Raw genomic sequence first — 14962 nt, forward strand, 5'->3', positions numbered from 1 at the left:
CAATTATTTTCAATGTGCCCCATATATATGTATATATATATATATATATATATATATATACACACACCCAGAAACCTGATTCCAAAAAAGTTGGGACACTGTACAAATTGTGAATAAAAACAGAATTCAATGATGTGGAAGTTACAAATTTCAATATTTTATTCAGAATACAACATAGATGACATATCAAATGTTTAAACTGAGAAAATGTATCATTTTAAGGGAAAAATAAGTTGATTTTAAATTTTATGGCATCAACACATCTCAAAAAAGTTGGGACAAGGCCATGTATACCACTGTGTGGCATCCCCTCTTCTTTTTATAACAGTCTGTAAATATCTGGGGGCTGAGGAGACAAGTTGCTCATGTTTAGGAATAGGAATGTTGTCCAATTCTTGTCTAATACAGGCTTCTAGTTGCTCAACTGTTTTAGGTTTTCTTTGTCGCATCTTCCTCTTTATGATGCGCCAAATGTTTTTTGGCCATTTCAGTATCCGGATCCTTCTTCTACGCAGCCATGATGTTGTAATTGATGCAGTATGTGGTCTGGCATTGTCATGTTGGAAAATGCAAGGTCTTCCCTGAAAGAGACGACGTCTGGATGGGAGCATATGTTGTCCTAGAACTTTGATATACCTTTCAGCATTGATGGTGACTTTCCAGATGTGTAAGCTGCCCATGCCACACACACTCATGCAACCCCATACCATCAGAGATGCATTCTTCTGAACTGAGCGCTGCTGATAACAACTTGGGTTGTCCTTGTCCTCTTTACATGACATGGCATGACATGGCATCCCAGTTTTCCAAAAAGAACTTCAAATTTTGATTTGTCTGACCACAGAACAGTTTTCGACTTTGCCACAGTCCATTTTAAATGAGCCTTGGTCCAGAGAAAACGCCTGCGCATCTGGATTATGTTTAGATATGGCTTCTTTTTTGGCCTATAGAGTTTTAGCTGACAACGGCGAATGGCACGGTGGATTGTGTTCACCGACAATGTTTTCTGGAAGTATTCCTGAGCCCATGTTGTGATTTCCATTACAGTAGCATTCCTGTATGTGATTCAGTGGCGTCTAAGGGCCCGCTGATCACGGGCATCCAGTATGGTTTTCCGGCCTTGACCCTTACGCACAGAGATTGTTCCAGATTCTCTGAATCTTTGGATGATATTATGCAGTGTAGATGTTGATAACTTCAAACTCTTTGCAATTTTTCTCTGAAAAACTCCTTTCTGATATTGCTCCACTATTTTTTGCCGCAGCATTGGGGGAATTGGTGATCCTCTGCACATCTTGACTTCTGAGAGACACTGCCACTCTGAGAGGCTCTTTTTATACCCAATCATGTTGCCAATTGACCTAATAATTTGCAAATTGGTCCTCCGGCTGTTCCTTATATGCACATTTAACTTTTCCGTCCTCCTATTGCTACCTGTCCCAACTTTCTTGGAATGTGTAGCTCTCATGAAATACAAAATTAGCAAATATTTGGCAGAGAGAGAGAGAGAGAGAGAGAGAGAGAGAGAGAGAGAGAGAGAGAGAGAAACATATATTTATTTACGGTGTTATTGTTACCAATGTACTGGGTTTGATTTTATATTTTTGCCTAGACTTCCCCATTAATGAAAAGACAAAAGTCTTTTTTTCCATGTAATGTAGTAAAACATTCTTACCATTAAATCCTGGTAATCCTGGGGGGCCTCTTGTTCCTGCTGGAGCTGGTGGTGGCGTTAATGTACACGTACGGCCTGGAAATATAGCTGTAAAGATATTTTTTTGAGATTTTTGCGGTCGAAAATTGATAAAATAAGCTTCTGCAGATGTTGATAACTGTGCAATCTATACACTCAGTAATATAGAAATTAGAAGTCAACAGTATACTGTATTTAATTTTACTATGCTATATCTTATCTGCCCAATACATTCCTTTGTTATATAAGGGTTTATCATCTGTTGCTATTGAAGGAATAGTAGATTTATATTAACCTTTTTGAATTAAAAAAGTGAGCATACAATTTTAAGGTAGGATATTGATGGATTTCAATACTTTAAAAAATTCCATAAACAGATATCAGACTAATAGATGTACAGTATATCTGTGAATAGTTTATTGTTCTTTATATAAACACCGTGTATGAAAAATTTGGATTTTTTACCAAGTTTATTTTTGTGTTTATTCAGCTACTTTCTACTTGCATGTAGTTGTGAATCTTTTGGTGTGTGAAACTCACATCACATAGGTAGCCATGGCCACTAAAATGTGGTAATCAAAGCTTTAAAAAAACAAATACATTTAATACATACTAGAAATGTATGGATTATAGAAACAGTGTCCTGCATAAAGGAAGCAAGTTGTTTTTTTTTTTTTTTTAAGATAATTGCAGTGTTTTGGCATGAGGGCCTTAGTAAATAAGTGGATCTTTAATCCACTTTAATATAGTTAAAATTGATACATACAACATATTAACCTCAGAAAGTGACCATAAAATATTTCCATATGAATTTCATTACAAAATTATGCAAGGAAGTATTCCTTTTTTAAAATGGAGAAAATATGGTGTCATGCTGAGTTATTATCCCTAAGCCATTAAGGCTCCAAAGCGAGAGGGCTGGATGTTTGACATGCCTATATCTGAACTACTATCAGAATTGTGTTGCTGGTTCCTCAGATATAGATTCTTCTCACTCTTGGTTCACTGTGGCATCATTCTGCATTTTTTTAAATAAGTCTTGACCTTACTATATTTAGATTAACATTATTCTTTTACTTCCCTCCAATAAAGTGCAATAAAACTCCAAAGTGTTGTCTGATATAGAACTGCCGTTTTAATGCTGTTTAGCCAGTTGAACCATACTGTATCTTTTTTTTATAAATTAAATCAGTAAATTAAACCTAAACACTGATATGCTACACTGCTACATGCTTTATTATTTCACAACTATCTTGCTGGAAGTGTTAAGTAACTTAAAAGAGTTATAAGCTATTTGGTGACTGGCTATCCATTCTACAATGTATGAAAGGGTCAACTTACGCCTTTGGCCTACTTCATTGTCTTCTCCGGGCTCCTTAAAACAGTCGCCTGTGATAAAAAGAAAGGAAAGATGTCTGCAACAGTTGGAGAGGAACACCGAAATTAAATTTCAAAATCTATTATTATAACAATATCTTGTTTTTTCCTAGTAAAAAATATATATTTTTTTTTTTATTTAAAAAAAAAAAAAAACAAAAAAAAAAACCACAGATTCTGTTCAGATAATGTTTAATGCAATACTAAAAATTGTATTGAGAGTGATATGGGAGCTGCTTTAGTTTTAAAAGAGCTAGGTGCATGGTTGTCTCTGGCATCTGCACTTTCTGAGGCTTAGAAAAAAAAAAGCAAGTATTGTAGGAAAGTCAGAAATGGTCAGAACTTCTAATCTGCACTTTTTTTTTTTTTTGGTAAGAGCTTTAGAAAGTTTTAAGGATATTGGATCTGCATTAGAGCCAGGGAACTGGTATTTTCAGAAGTCAGCCCTAGCAGCTTCCATTCTTTTTCAGCAAAAAGGTTTACTTGTATACCACTAATGCACTACCACTTGTTTCCAGCAGATGGTGGGGCACAGACCAGATCACAATAAATGCATGACCCCTCTCAAGCTTACTTTATTTAATATGCCGTTTGAATAGGATATTGCACATGGGTAGCAAAATCATTTTTTTTCTTTCTTTTAACTAATCCGTATACAAAATGAATAATTAAAAAGCAGGATACTACAATACAATGAAGAAAGAATCAAGCAATTGAGTGTCTTTAGATGTGCAGAATAGACAACAGCACTGAGCAATGAGTTTACAAATTAGGTTCTTATTAAGGCACACAAAAAAAAAGAATGTTTGCATTCTTGGGAGCCGGTTGGTATATGGTGCAGTACCCAAGGTTTTGCAGCTGAACTGATGTGTAGGCACTGGGGGGGGGGGGGGGTTCTTTATCATGGAGCCGGACGAATCCTAACATAATACGAATACAGATATACTTTAACATTGACAGGCTTTAAAGGTATATTGTGCAGGGATGAAGTTTTTATTAATGCATTCTCTGCATTAGGGTAAATAAAACAAGGGCTCCTGCTGCTGTAATTCAAATCTTGTGAGGAGGGAGTGGCTAAGCCGTGCTGTGTGTGTCTGTGGGTGCACACAGCCCAGCTTTGGAGTACATCTGCATGGGTGCCCCCATAGCACATGGCTTGCTGTGGGGACATCCAGAGGAAGAAGTAGAAGACAGTGCTAGTGGGAGATTACAGAAGAGGAAGTAAAGGGCAGCTTTGTGTAATATATTTGCACAGTGCAGGTAATTATAACATCTTCTTTATTTTACTAAAAAAAAAAAAAAAAAAAAACCCTTTAATATCACTATGGATATCAAAGTACATTTAGAAAGTGAAGACAGATCAAGTTATTCAACAGGGTAGCTAGAGTGAGATCTGTGCAGTTGGTGTCCTCTATTTCTTTTTGCTAAGTTTGTCAGTATTATGTTAGCCTCCCCTAGTTTATATAGTGGCTTATGCACATTGGTCACAAAATAAAAAGGTAAAACATACCAGTGCAGTTTCAGAAAGTACATGAACCCTAAATTTTGGAGGTATATTTCTTACCTGGTAAACCTTGAAGTCCTGGAATTCCTGGTGATCCATCTCTTCCTGGCTGTCCAGGAAACCCATGTGCACCCTTTGGCCCTGGGAATCCTAAACCTGGTAACCCAGGCTCACCCCGAGCTCCTTCAAGACCGGGAGAGCCTGCAAATCCAGGGTCTCCTATTAGTCCTTTTGGAGAATCACCCTGTAACAAAAATCACTTATGTTACATTAATCTTGCTACGCATTGAGTTGTTTATTATCCACTTTTAGACTTACAGCTATTTTATACCTCCATGACAACAGCATATTTTGCCATTTTGCAACCAAGACGGGCTTGTCTTTCTTTTACTAGCATACCAAATATCACACTTTCGTTTTTGTTTTGTTTTTTTTTTATGTAGGAAAATACTGTGAAATAGAAAAATGCAATTTCTCCCTTTTCCAGAATCTTGTAAGCAGTCATTTCTGATGCTCAGATTCATCAATGCAATCCTTATTGATGCTGATACCAGTACACCCACGATTATGCACATTTTCTGTTTATATTTTGTTTCATATGTTCATTTGCAAAGCATATTTACATGCTCAGAAAGGTTCTATACATCAAAATCCACATTTTACATTACCACATAGCCAAATTCAATTAATACTGAATTATTTATATTTACGGTATGTACCAACAATTTTGTGTAAATGTAAATTTGAAATAAGATAAATGCAGTTTTGTCTACAGCTGTTTTTTTTATCAAGAAAGACTTTATTAAACTTTTGTGCAATAAACAATACAGAGTCCAGAACATACGATCCACAGTGTACATAGAACATGCAAATTAAATCAGCATCCTGCATACCCGCATCATCAACATATAGCACCCTAGGCAGCCAAGCTGGCAGCTCAACTGCACATATCCACAAGGAGGCATCAGTCACAAACTTTTCAGATTATTAAGAACCATCCCCAATTATTATACCAAGCTCTGCCCTCACATCACTCCAGCCACTAATCTGTCTAGTACCAGGTCCACCGGGGCCAGGCCCGGTATGGCCAACCATGGAGCACACAACTTCTCAAATTTGCCAGGGATGCCCCTGTGCTGGTATATGTACCTTTTTAGTCTAAGCATGTCCCCCATCACGGCAATTTATTCCTTAACAGAGGGGATGTCCGGGGAAATCCAGTGCAGCAAAACAAATTTCCTGGCTTGGAACAAAGCTCTCAGAATGGCACACTGAATAATCCCTGGGGCCTGGACCCAGATCCCTCTCCCAGTGGGCTGACATTCATAGAGGGTGGTGGTCCATGAAGGACCCCAACAACAGCGAATAACAGTGTGATATGAAACCGTTGAAGGAGTCAACCGTAGACATAAAGTGAAACACAGGAGCTGGAGACTACAGCCACAGGTCATCTCCCATCTGGGCCCTAATCGCGTGTCGAGGCTGCATGTAATAAAATCTCATGGACACCGGGAGGTGAAATGCAACCCTCAGCTCATCAAATGGGTCCCATTCCGAAATACATGTTTCAGGTAACTCCATGCTTTGCCCACCTGGCCCCATAAGGTAACTTGGCCAACTCAGGGTATCTAGCGTTCTCCCAAATATGACTAAAGCTAGTATAACCCACCACCTGTTGAAGCTGTCGGGCCTTATTCCATGTTTGCTGCATAAGAACATAGGTAGGGAACTGCTTGCTAGATCTACCAAACCGCAGTGATTCTAGAAGGGCCGCCACCTCACCCCATCCCATGGAGTGGGCCAAGAGAAGGGCAGCGGACTCTTGTCTGCCTGCACCCATAGCTGGGGCTATATGTTGTAGCTGAGAAGCCAAATAATACAGCCATGGGTTAGGCAGCGCTAGTCCCCCAAAGTCCTTAGGCCTCTGGAGATGCTCCAGTTTGATTCTGGGGTTCTTGGACAACCACAGAAGGGACCTAAAGATAGAATTGACAATGCGGAGGGCATATAGTAACTGAGGCATGAGGATAATTTTTATCAGGTTGGCTCTGCCTGCCAATGACAGGCGGAGCTGGGACCAAACTTTAACTTTCTCTCTAAATCTCTAAACCTTGCCAGTAGTGGAGTTATATTAAGCCGGGTATAGTCCAGGGGCTTAGGGGTTACCTGTACACCCAGATGGCGAAATTCGGTGGGAATGGGAATGCAGGCCTCAGCCACGGTCTGACAACCCCGGGCAGCATCCAGCAACATCAGGGAGGACTAAGTCCAATTAATGAGGAGCCCAGAATAGGAACCTAAGTTCGTAATAACGGCCATTGCTTCCAAAAGGGACCGGGAGGTGTCACCCAATAGAAGCATGGTGTCGTCAGCAAACATACAGCATGACTTTTTATTCCAGGGAACCATACCTGAAGCCTGTAATCATCCAGTTAGACCTATTAAGGACAGCAAGGGGTTCTATGGCAATAGCAAAAAGTAAAGGGGACAGGAGACAGCCCTGCCTAGTGCCCAGATGGAGTGGAAATGGTGGGGACATTCAACCATTCTCCTGGATAGCTGCTATTGGGGTATGATACAGGAGTTTAACCCAAGAGATAAAGTGTACCCGTAAGCCAAATCTATCCATAACAGCCCATAGGTAGTCCCATTCTACACTATCAAATGCTTTTGTCTACAGCTGTTTTTGAATGATATTTTTTTTCTTTGGAGTTGTTTGATTATGCAAATTCATCCAAATTCACTCTTGAACACTATGACCAGAAACTTTTCCCATGTAAAATAAGGACCTCGTATGTGTATTATTCATTGTCACATGACATTTCCACCCTTCATCAGAACACTCTCAATATGAGAGTCACTTTGGCTCTCACTGTGATGTCCAGAACCAAGATTTCTAGAAACAATTCAATCCTGGTAGTGGGTGTAGAACTACCCATGAAGAAGCTGCTGGAATTCGGACCCTTTCCCTCCACCTAGCACCCACAGCCAGGCAACAGGAATTTTTCACACACACCAACTGGCTCAAGAAACAGTCTAGTGGTTTTGTTTTTTTGGAGTTTATTTTCAGAATGATGAACTTGGATAAGGACTGGGGTACATGGGATACCTAGAACTTGAAGAACTGTTAACTGTGATCAGCAAATGAGGACCTGCTAACCGCCCTGGTTACTCTAATCTAAACAGTGGAACTAGGTTGGAGTGATAATGCAGGAATAACATAGCAACATATTTCCAAAAACAAACAGACAGCACATGGCTGCATTGCACAGCACCTGGCTGCTCTAGGCTCAAGATAGAGATGGGACGGGGTGCTCCTGGCTGACTTGCTCTGCATTTAAGCTTACCCTTAGTCCCATACATGTGGGGTATTTCACTACACAGTCCTCTCTTTTCTTTGTGTACATGGCTGGCTAGTACTCAGGGTGGCCGCTGTCTTGGTCTCTCTGCTGAACAGGCTGTATTGGCTTTGCTTGTGGTTCACAGCTAAGCCTACCATGTACTGAGACAGGGGGACAGAGCTCCCCAGCACAGGAGTTACTTCCAGATGGCTAGGCCCTGGACTCTGCTCTCAGACTGCCAGGCTTCTGCATATTTATGGGTTATCTCCCCACCTTCTGGGTCCTGCCTACCCAGGAATTGGTGAAAACTCCATAAATACTCAGGCTGCAGCCTCTGTCCATCCACACATTATGTTCTGGAATTATCTAAAGAGTTAAAGAAGAAAGGGGGTGATAACAGAGCCACAGCCTTTAAAGCACTGCTCCTAAACAAAAAAATGCATGCTCCTCTGCCTACAGGGTAGACAAACTAAATGTACCTACTCAAGCAACAGTGAGGGTGCTACATGGGGATCCTAATAAAAAGATATGGACTACATTTTTTGCCTTTTGTTGGAGAGACTCTGTTTATGCTGCACTCAAGAAGCATGTACCTTCTGTGCTCCGGGCTATGAGTACACATACACATCAGGGAATTACTTTTCCATCTGTGTATGTCTTCTGCTTTCCATGCTCCTACTGGCTGTAGCTGCATAAGGCAGGCTGTGATTGGCTTATGGTTCACAGCCTTTGTCACAGTCTTCTTGCACATACAATCCAACCAAGTGACAAGAAGTGCCAACCAATTGTCCAGGAGTCCAAGCTAATTTAATGATTACACTGATTCATAGCAGAATACGCTTCAGGGTCCAAACACGTTCTTCCTTCATCAGGGTTTAAGAATTTTGACTATGCCTAAATGGGCTCAGGTGATCAAATACTAAACAAATCTGCACTGGGATTTACTGCTTGGAAAATTTCAGCAGGCAGACCGAAACTAACACTGGCATGCCCTGCCTGTCATTTTTTTTTAAACAATCATCCTAATTCTGATGTGTTAGCTTTGTGAATAAAGCCCTGTTTCTCTTTGCTAGTTGGTTGCCAGTGCAGGTCCACATAAAAGCACATATTACTGTTTTTCATTTTTGATCAGATAAATCTACTTACAGGAGGACCCGCAGAGCCAGGAAGACCATATAATCCATCCTTTCCTGGAAATCCTTCAAATCCTGCAGCACCTGAGATACCAGGGTTTCCTCGCTCACCTTTTGCACCTTCAGATACAATAGTCAATAGTTACAATTTGAAGTGTAGTATGTAATGGGGTCATGCATCTTTTTAAATTAAAAAAAAAGATGATACATTCCTTTTGTAGGGGTTGAGATAAGCTGAATACACAATTAACTTGTTAGTTTACCCAATGTTGATTGGTAGTGTAAAGCAATGGGTTATTAGTGGACTTATAAGAAACCACTTAATGCCTTGTACACACGCATCGATTGTTGGCAGTGAAATTTCGGCCAACGTCCGATCAGGCCGATTGTCGGCTTGTTAGTATGATGATTCCGACAACCGACTGCGACTTTTCGGCCGAACAAAATCTGGTGTGCATGCTATAAAATTTTTGTTGGCCGTCAACAGAACGGCCGATTGTTCGCCAGTCAGTACAGATTTCGGCAGACAAACATCAGATGAGCAAGACTGGGCATGCTCAGAGAAGAAAAAACACACTGAAAGTAAACCAGCACATGACATCACTTGTGAAGTTGGTTGTTGTTGGCCGAAAAAATTTGTGTGCAGTCTAGAGCACATTTCAACCAACACAACAACACTGGACAAAAGACGGCCGATCGGTCGGTCAACAATCGTTGCGTGTGTACGAGGCTTAATTCTTTCAACATGACATAATTCTCTGCACTGACTTGAGCTCTGGGGGCTTGCTCCCTCTGCATGCATTGCCATGCATTTTGCTTCATTGTCAAATGCAAGAAAATGCACAGACAAGATAGAATATTTTTATTTTCAATAGGACCTGCACACACAATAGAACCTGTATACTTCAGTGCATTCAATTCAGAAAAAGTACTATATATTTAAAGTGCTTAAATAATAAAAACCCATAGCACAATGCAACAAACATCATACATTCTTGTGTGAGCCCAGCCTAAGAGAAGGAGACAGAGATGCAAACCACTACACATATTGTGATCATATTCTGGTCCCACTTCAGCTCATACATTCTTGTTTTTTGTCTCTAGAGACTGCAATCCTTCAGCTTCCCGTTTCTCTCCATATGAATCTGCACTGCAATGATTCCACCAGACTTCACCTTGTAAAGCAGTGGCTGATATGAAATTGCCCTTAAAGGTACCCAAGGAACTACAACATTTCTGAATTTTTTTGCTACTTTAAGAAGTACATCCGGTAATAAAAAAAAGAACAAGAAAATGATGATGATGATTATACAATGGCAAAGACTTTTACCGTTTAACTGCACCTGCACCTGCAGTTACACATGTACGATTACCTTCATTTTCTAACAGCCAGTACAATACTCACATGTCCCATATGTAATAAAATACAGCTGACAAGGCTGTATACCAGATTGTCAAAATAATTTTGGCTAGGCTTATATGTGTGTTCTGCACTTATGTTTATTTCTAGTGTGAGCTTATAAGCCCATACACACAATAAGAAAATCGTAGGAAAATGTCCATATGACAAACAATTGGCTGACTATCTGATTGTTAGTATAGTGCTTTTGACAGCTGATTCCGACTGTTTGGATGACAAAAACTGAAGGTGCAGGCTAGAAAACTTTTATCATACGTGAACACAACGTCTGATTTTCATTTAATTAGTACAGTTTTCATCCAAAAAAAATCGGAAGAGCAAGAATATGCATGCTTGGAAATGAAAGAATACATTATAATACAATACAACACATTGCATCACTACTAAAGTTATATTCTATCGTATGAGAATTTTCATAAATGGAGTAATCTCTTCATATTAAAGGGGAAGTCCAGCCTAAAACTAAAATCTCTAAATGTGTACTAGGCTTTAGATTGTGCCTGCAGGTAGATTTAGAGATTTTAGTTTTAGGACTTCCCCTATAATATGAGACTAGCATGTAAAAAAAAAAACTCTTTAGAATTTTAGATTCTGGAGTGCAAGCTCGTACTCTGGACAAACTTACCAGGCTAGCCCATTGCCAGTAATATCTTATTGGATAAAGGACAGGTGAGTATAAGATTGTCAGGTTGGGCCTGGGGCTGAATGAACTACAATAAAAGTGTATCTACATTGAAGGCTTGTATGCTATATGTTATTGCACATGTACCTGCAATGTCAAAAAGTTTATTCCTCTTAATCTTTAGGTCTTATTTTAAAAGCAAATCATACCAAAAGATAAATCTATAGACACTTCCTGTTCTCGGGTGACACTGACAACACTTATTGGTAACATTGTATGACAAGCTTCATCTGGCCAGTATCATTCCCTACAGTGCTCTTGCTTCTTCTAGCAACAGGCGCATATCTGTAGAACAGACTGGGTGGAAGTATTGCTGCTCTCTATGTCATAGCAGTTGTATCCATACAGTGGTGCGACATGTCAGCACTACAACGCACCCACCAACAAACCTTGCTGAAGAGTAGAGTTGTGGATGGTACTGGGAGTAAAAACAGAACTGTAATGAAGGATACTGGACAACTGAAGCTTGTAGACCAATTCTACAAGCCTCTATTCTATTGAAGGTTGGTTACAATTGGGCTTTAATTCATTGGTGTTTGTTTAACTGTCCACCAGCTGGAGAGATGGATGAACACATTTGCTGCTCTGTGGACATTGACATAACACGATGCGGCAAAGTATCTCTCAGTAAAATGCAGATTGACCCCAAGCACTGATCTGAAACTGCTGATCCATAGGAATTATAAACATGGTGGTCAGATGCACAGGAGTTTCTTTCATACTTTAAATAATGTTAGGATGTCAGTTTATAGCCCTACAGAAGAGATAGTGCACAGTCCACATGTATTTATCTGCTGCTTAACTGCAGACAGGAAACATAAACTTTATTAAACAAAGAAAAGACATAGGGGTTGATTTACTAAAACTAGAGAGTGCAAAATCTGGTGCAGCCCTGTACAGAACCATTCAGCTTCAAGTTTTTCTTTTGGCCAAAGCTTAAGTGAACAAGCTGAAGTTAGAAGCTGATTCGTTAAAATGCACAGCTGCACCAGATTTTGCACTTTTAGTAAATCAACCCCATAGAGTTTACAATAGAGCAGCTACAAACCTATAAATACTGCCGTCTAGTGGTTGAAGAATACTATCTGTAGTTGTTGTACAAAAATACATGAACAATGTATTCCAACAAATAAGAACCCCTTTAGGCCAGTAATAGTGAACCTTGGAACCCCAGACGTTTTGAAACTACATTTCCCATGAGGCTCATGCACTCTGCAGTGTAGTTGAGCCTCATGGGAAATGTAGTTTCAAAACATCTGGGGTGCCAAGGTTCACCATCACTGCTTTAGACATTATCCTGACAGGCTTCTCAGAGTGTTTCAGTGTTTTCAAAAAGTAACCAGTTTTGAGATGCTGATGGTACCAGTTTCATGTTTTCAATAACAGTAGTAGTAGTAGGCATATTGGTTAATAAGGCTTGTCCTTCTGTATAATGGATGCAACACCTTCACCACTGCCAGGTTTCCAATAACAGAGAAGTATGGGAAAGATTGTAAAGGTAATAGACATGATGATTTACCAGCAATAAAGAGGAAGTAAACTGCTGCCTTTTTTTTTCTGACCTGCAAAGTAAAGGCATACTGTGCTAGTATGCATCGCATGTGAAACTTACCTGCAAACGAAGCCCTCATTGTCACCGCTGGACAGTGGCGTAGCGTGGGTTGTCAGCGCCCGGGGCAAGGCAAGCAATTTGCGCCCCCTAACCTGCAGACTTTTAGTACTCCCTGAGTCTCTTCCTACAATAGTACTGACCAGCCTGATTCCTACACTGACCACTACACTAACCTACCTGATTCCTACACTGACCTACCTGTCCACTTCACTAACCTACCGGATTCCTATACTGGCAACTGGACTGACCTCTACACTGTCCACTACACTGACCACTGCACTGACCTACCTGATTCCTAAACTGACCACAACAGGAACCTACCTGATACCTAAACTGACCACTAAACTGACCTACCTGTCCACTACACTACACTGTCCAGGCTGGTCAGTGTAGTGTAGTGGTCAGTGTAGTGCAGTGGTCAGTGTAGTGCAGTGGTCAGTGTAGTGTAATGGTCAGTGTAGTGTAATGCTCAGTGTAGTGCAATGGTCAGTGTAGTGCAATGGTCAGTGTAGTGCAATGGTCAGTGTAGTGGTCAGTGTAGTGTAGTGGTCAGTGTAGTGTAGTGTAGTGGTCACTACACTGACCACTACACTGTCCACTACACTACACTGCCCACTACACTACACTGACCACTACACTACACTGACCACTACATAACACTGTCCACTACACTATACTGTCCACTACACTACACTGATCACTACACTATACTGTCCACTACACTAAACTGACCACTACACTCCCCTTTCCCCTCTACACTACACTGTCCACTACACTACCCACTACACTATACTGTCCACTACACTATACTGTCCACTACACTACACTGTCCACTACACTACCCACTGCACTATACTGTCCACTACACTACACTACCCACTACACTATACTGTCCACTTCTCTACACTACCCACTACACTACACTACACTGTCCACTACACTACACTGTCCACTACACTACCCACTGCACTATACTGTCCACTACACTACCCACTACACTACACTACACTGTCCACTACACTACACTACCCACTACACTACACTACCCTGTCCACTACACTACACTACACTGTCCACTACACTACACTACCCACTACACTTCACTACACTGTCTACTACACTACACTGTCCACTACACTACCCACTGCACTATACTGTCCACTACACTACACTACCCACTACACTACACTGTCCACTACACTACACTACCCACTACACTACACTACCCTGTCCACTACACTACACTACCCACTACACTATACTGTCCACTACACTACACTACCCACTACACTACCCTGTCCACTACACTACCCACTACACTATACTGTCCTCTACACTACACTACCCACTACACTACACTACACTACCCACTACACTACACTACCCACTACACTACACTACCCACTACACTACACTACCCACTACACTACCCTACCCACTACACTATACTGTCCTCTACACTACACTACCCACTACACTACACTACCCACTGCACTACACTGTCCACTACACTACACTACACTACCCACTACACTACACTACCCACTGCACTACACTACACTACACTACCCACTACACTACCCACTACACTACACTACACTACCCACTACGCTACACTGTCCACTACACTACACTACCCACTACACTACACTACCCTGTCCACTACACTACCCACTACACTATACTGTCCTCTACACTACACTACCCACTACACTACACTACCCACTACACTATACTGTCCACTACACTACACTACCCACTACACTACCCACTACACTACACTACCCTACCCACTACACTATACTGTCCTCTACACTACACTACCCACTACACTACACTACCCACTGCACTACACTGTCCACTGCACTACACTACACTACCCACTGCACTACACTACACTACACTACCCACTACACTACACTACCCACTACGCTATACTGTCCACTACACTACACTACCCACTACACTACACTACCCTGTCCACTACACTACCCACTACACTATACTGTCCTCTACACTACACTACCCACTACACTACCCACTACACTATACTGTCCACTACACTACACTACCCACTACACTACCCACTACACTACACTACCCTACCCACTACACTATACTGTCCTCTACACTACACTACCCACTACACTACACTACCCACTGCACTACACTGTCCACTGCACTACACTACACTACCCAC

At 41.0% G+C, this 14962-nt stretch overlaps 1 protein-coding gene across 1 annotated transcript in view; it reads right to left on the reverse strand.

Annotated features, from left to right (window-relative positions):
* Positions 1–14962, reverse strand: part of COL4A2 (collagen type IV alpha 2 chain) — a 281040-nt gene that overhangs the window by 61059 nt on the left and 205019 nt on the right. The window contains exons 25-28 of the mRNA XM_082244771.1: positions 9062–9168; positions 4635–4818; positions 3035–3082; positions 1676–1762 (exon numbers count right to left, since the gene is read on the reverse strand). Coding sequence (XP_082100897.1) covers positions 1676–1762; positions 3035–3082; positions 4635–4818; positions 9062–9168 — 426 coding nt within the window. The remainder of the gene's footprint in view (positions 1–1675; positions 1763–3034; positions 3083–4634; positions 4819–9061; positions 9169–14962) is intronic.

This window comes from Pelophylax lessonae (genome assembly GCF_965119305.1).
Source record: "Pelophylax lessonae genome assembly, chromosome: 2".
Classification (NCBI taxonomy): Eukaryota; Metazoa; Chordata; class Amphibia; order Anura; family Ranidae; genus Pelophylax; species Pelophylax lessonae.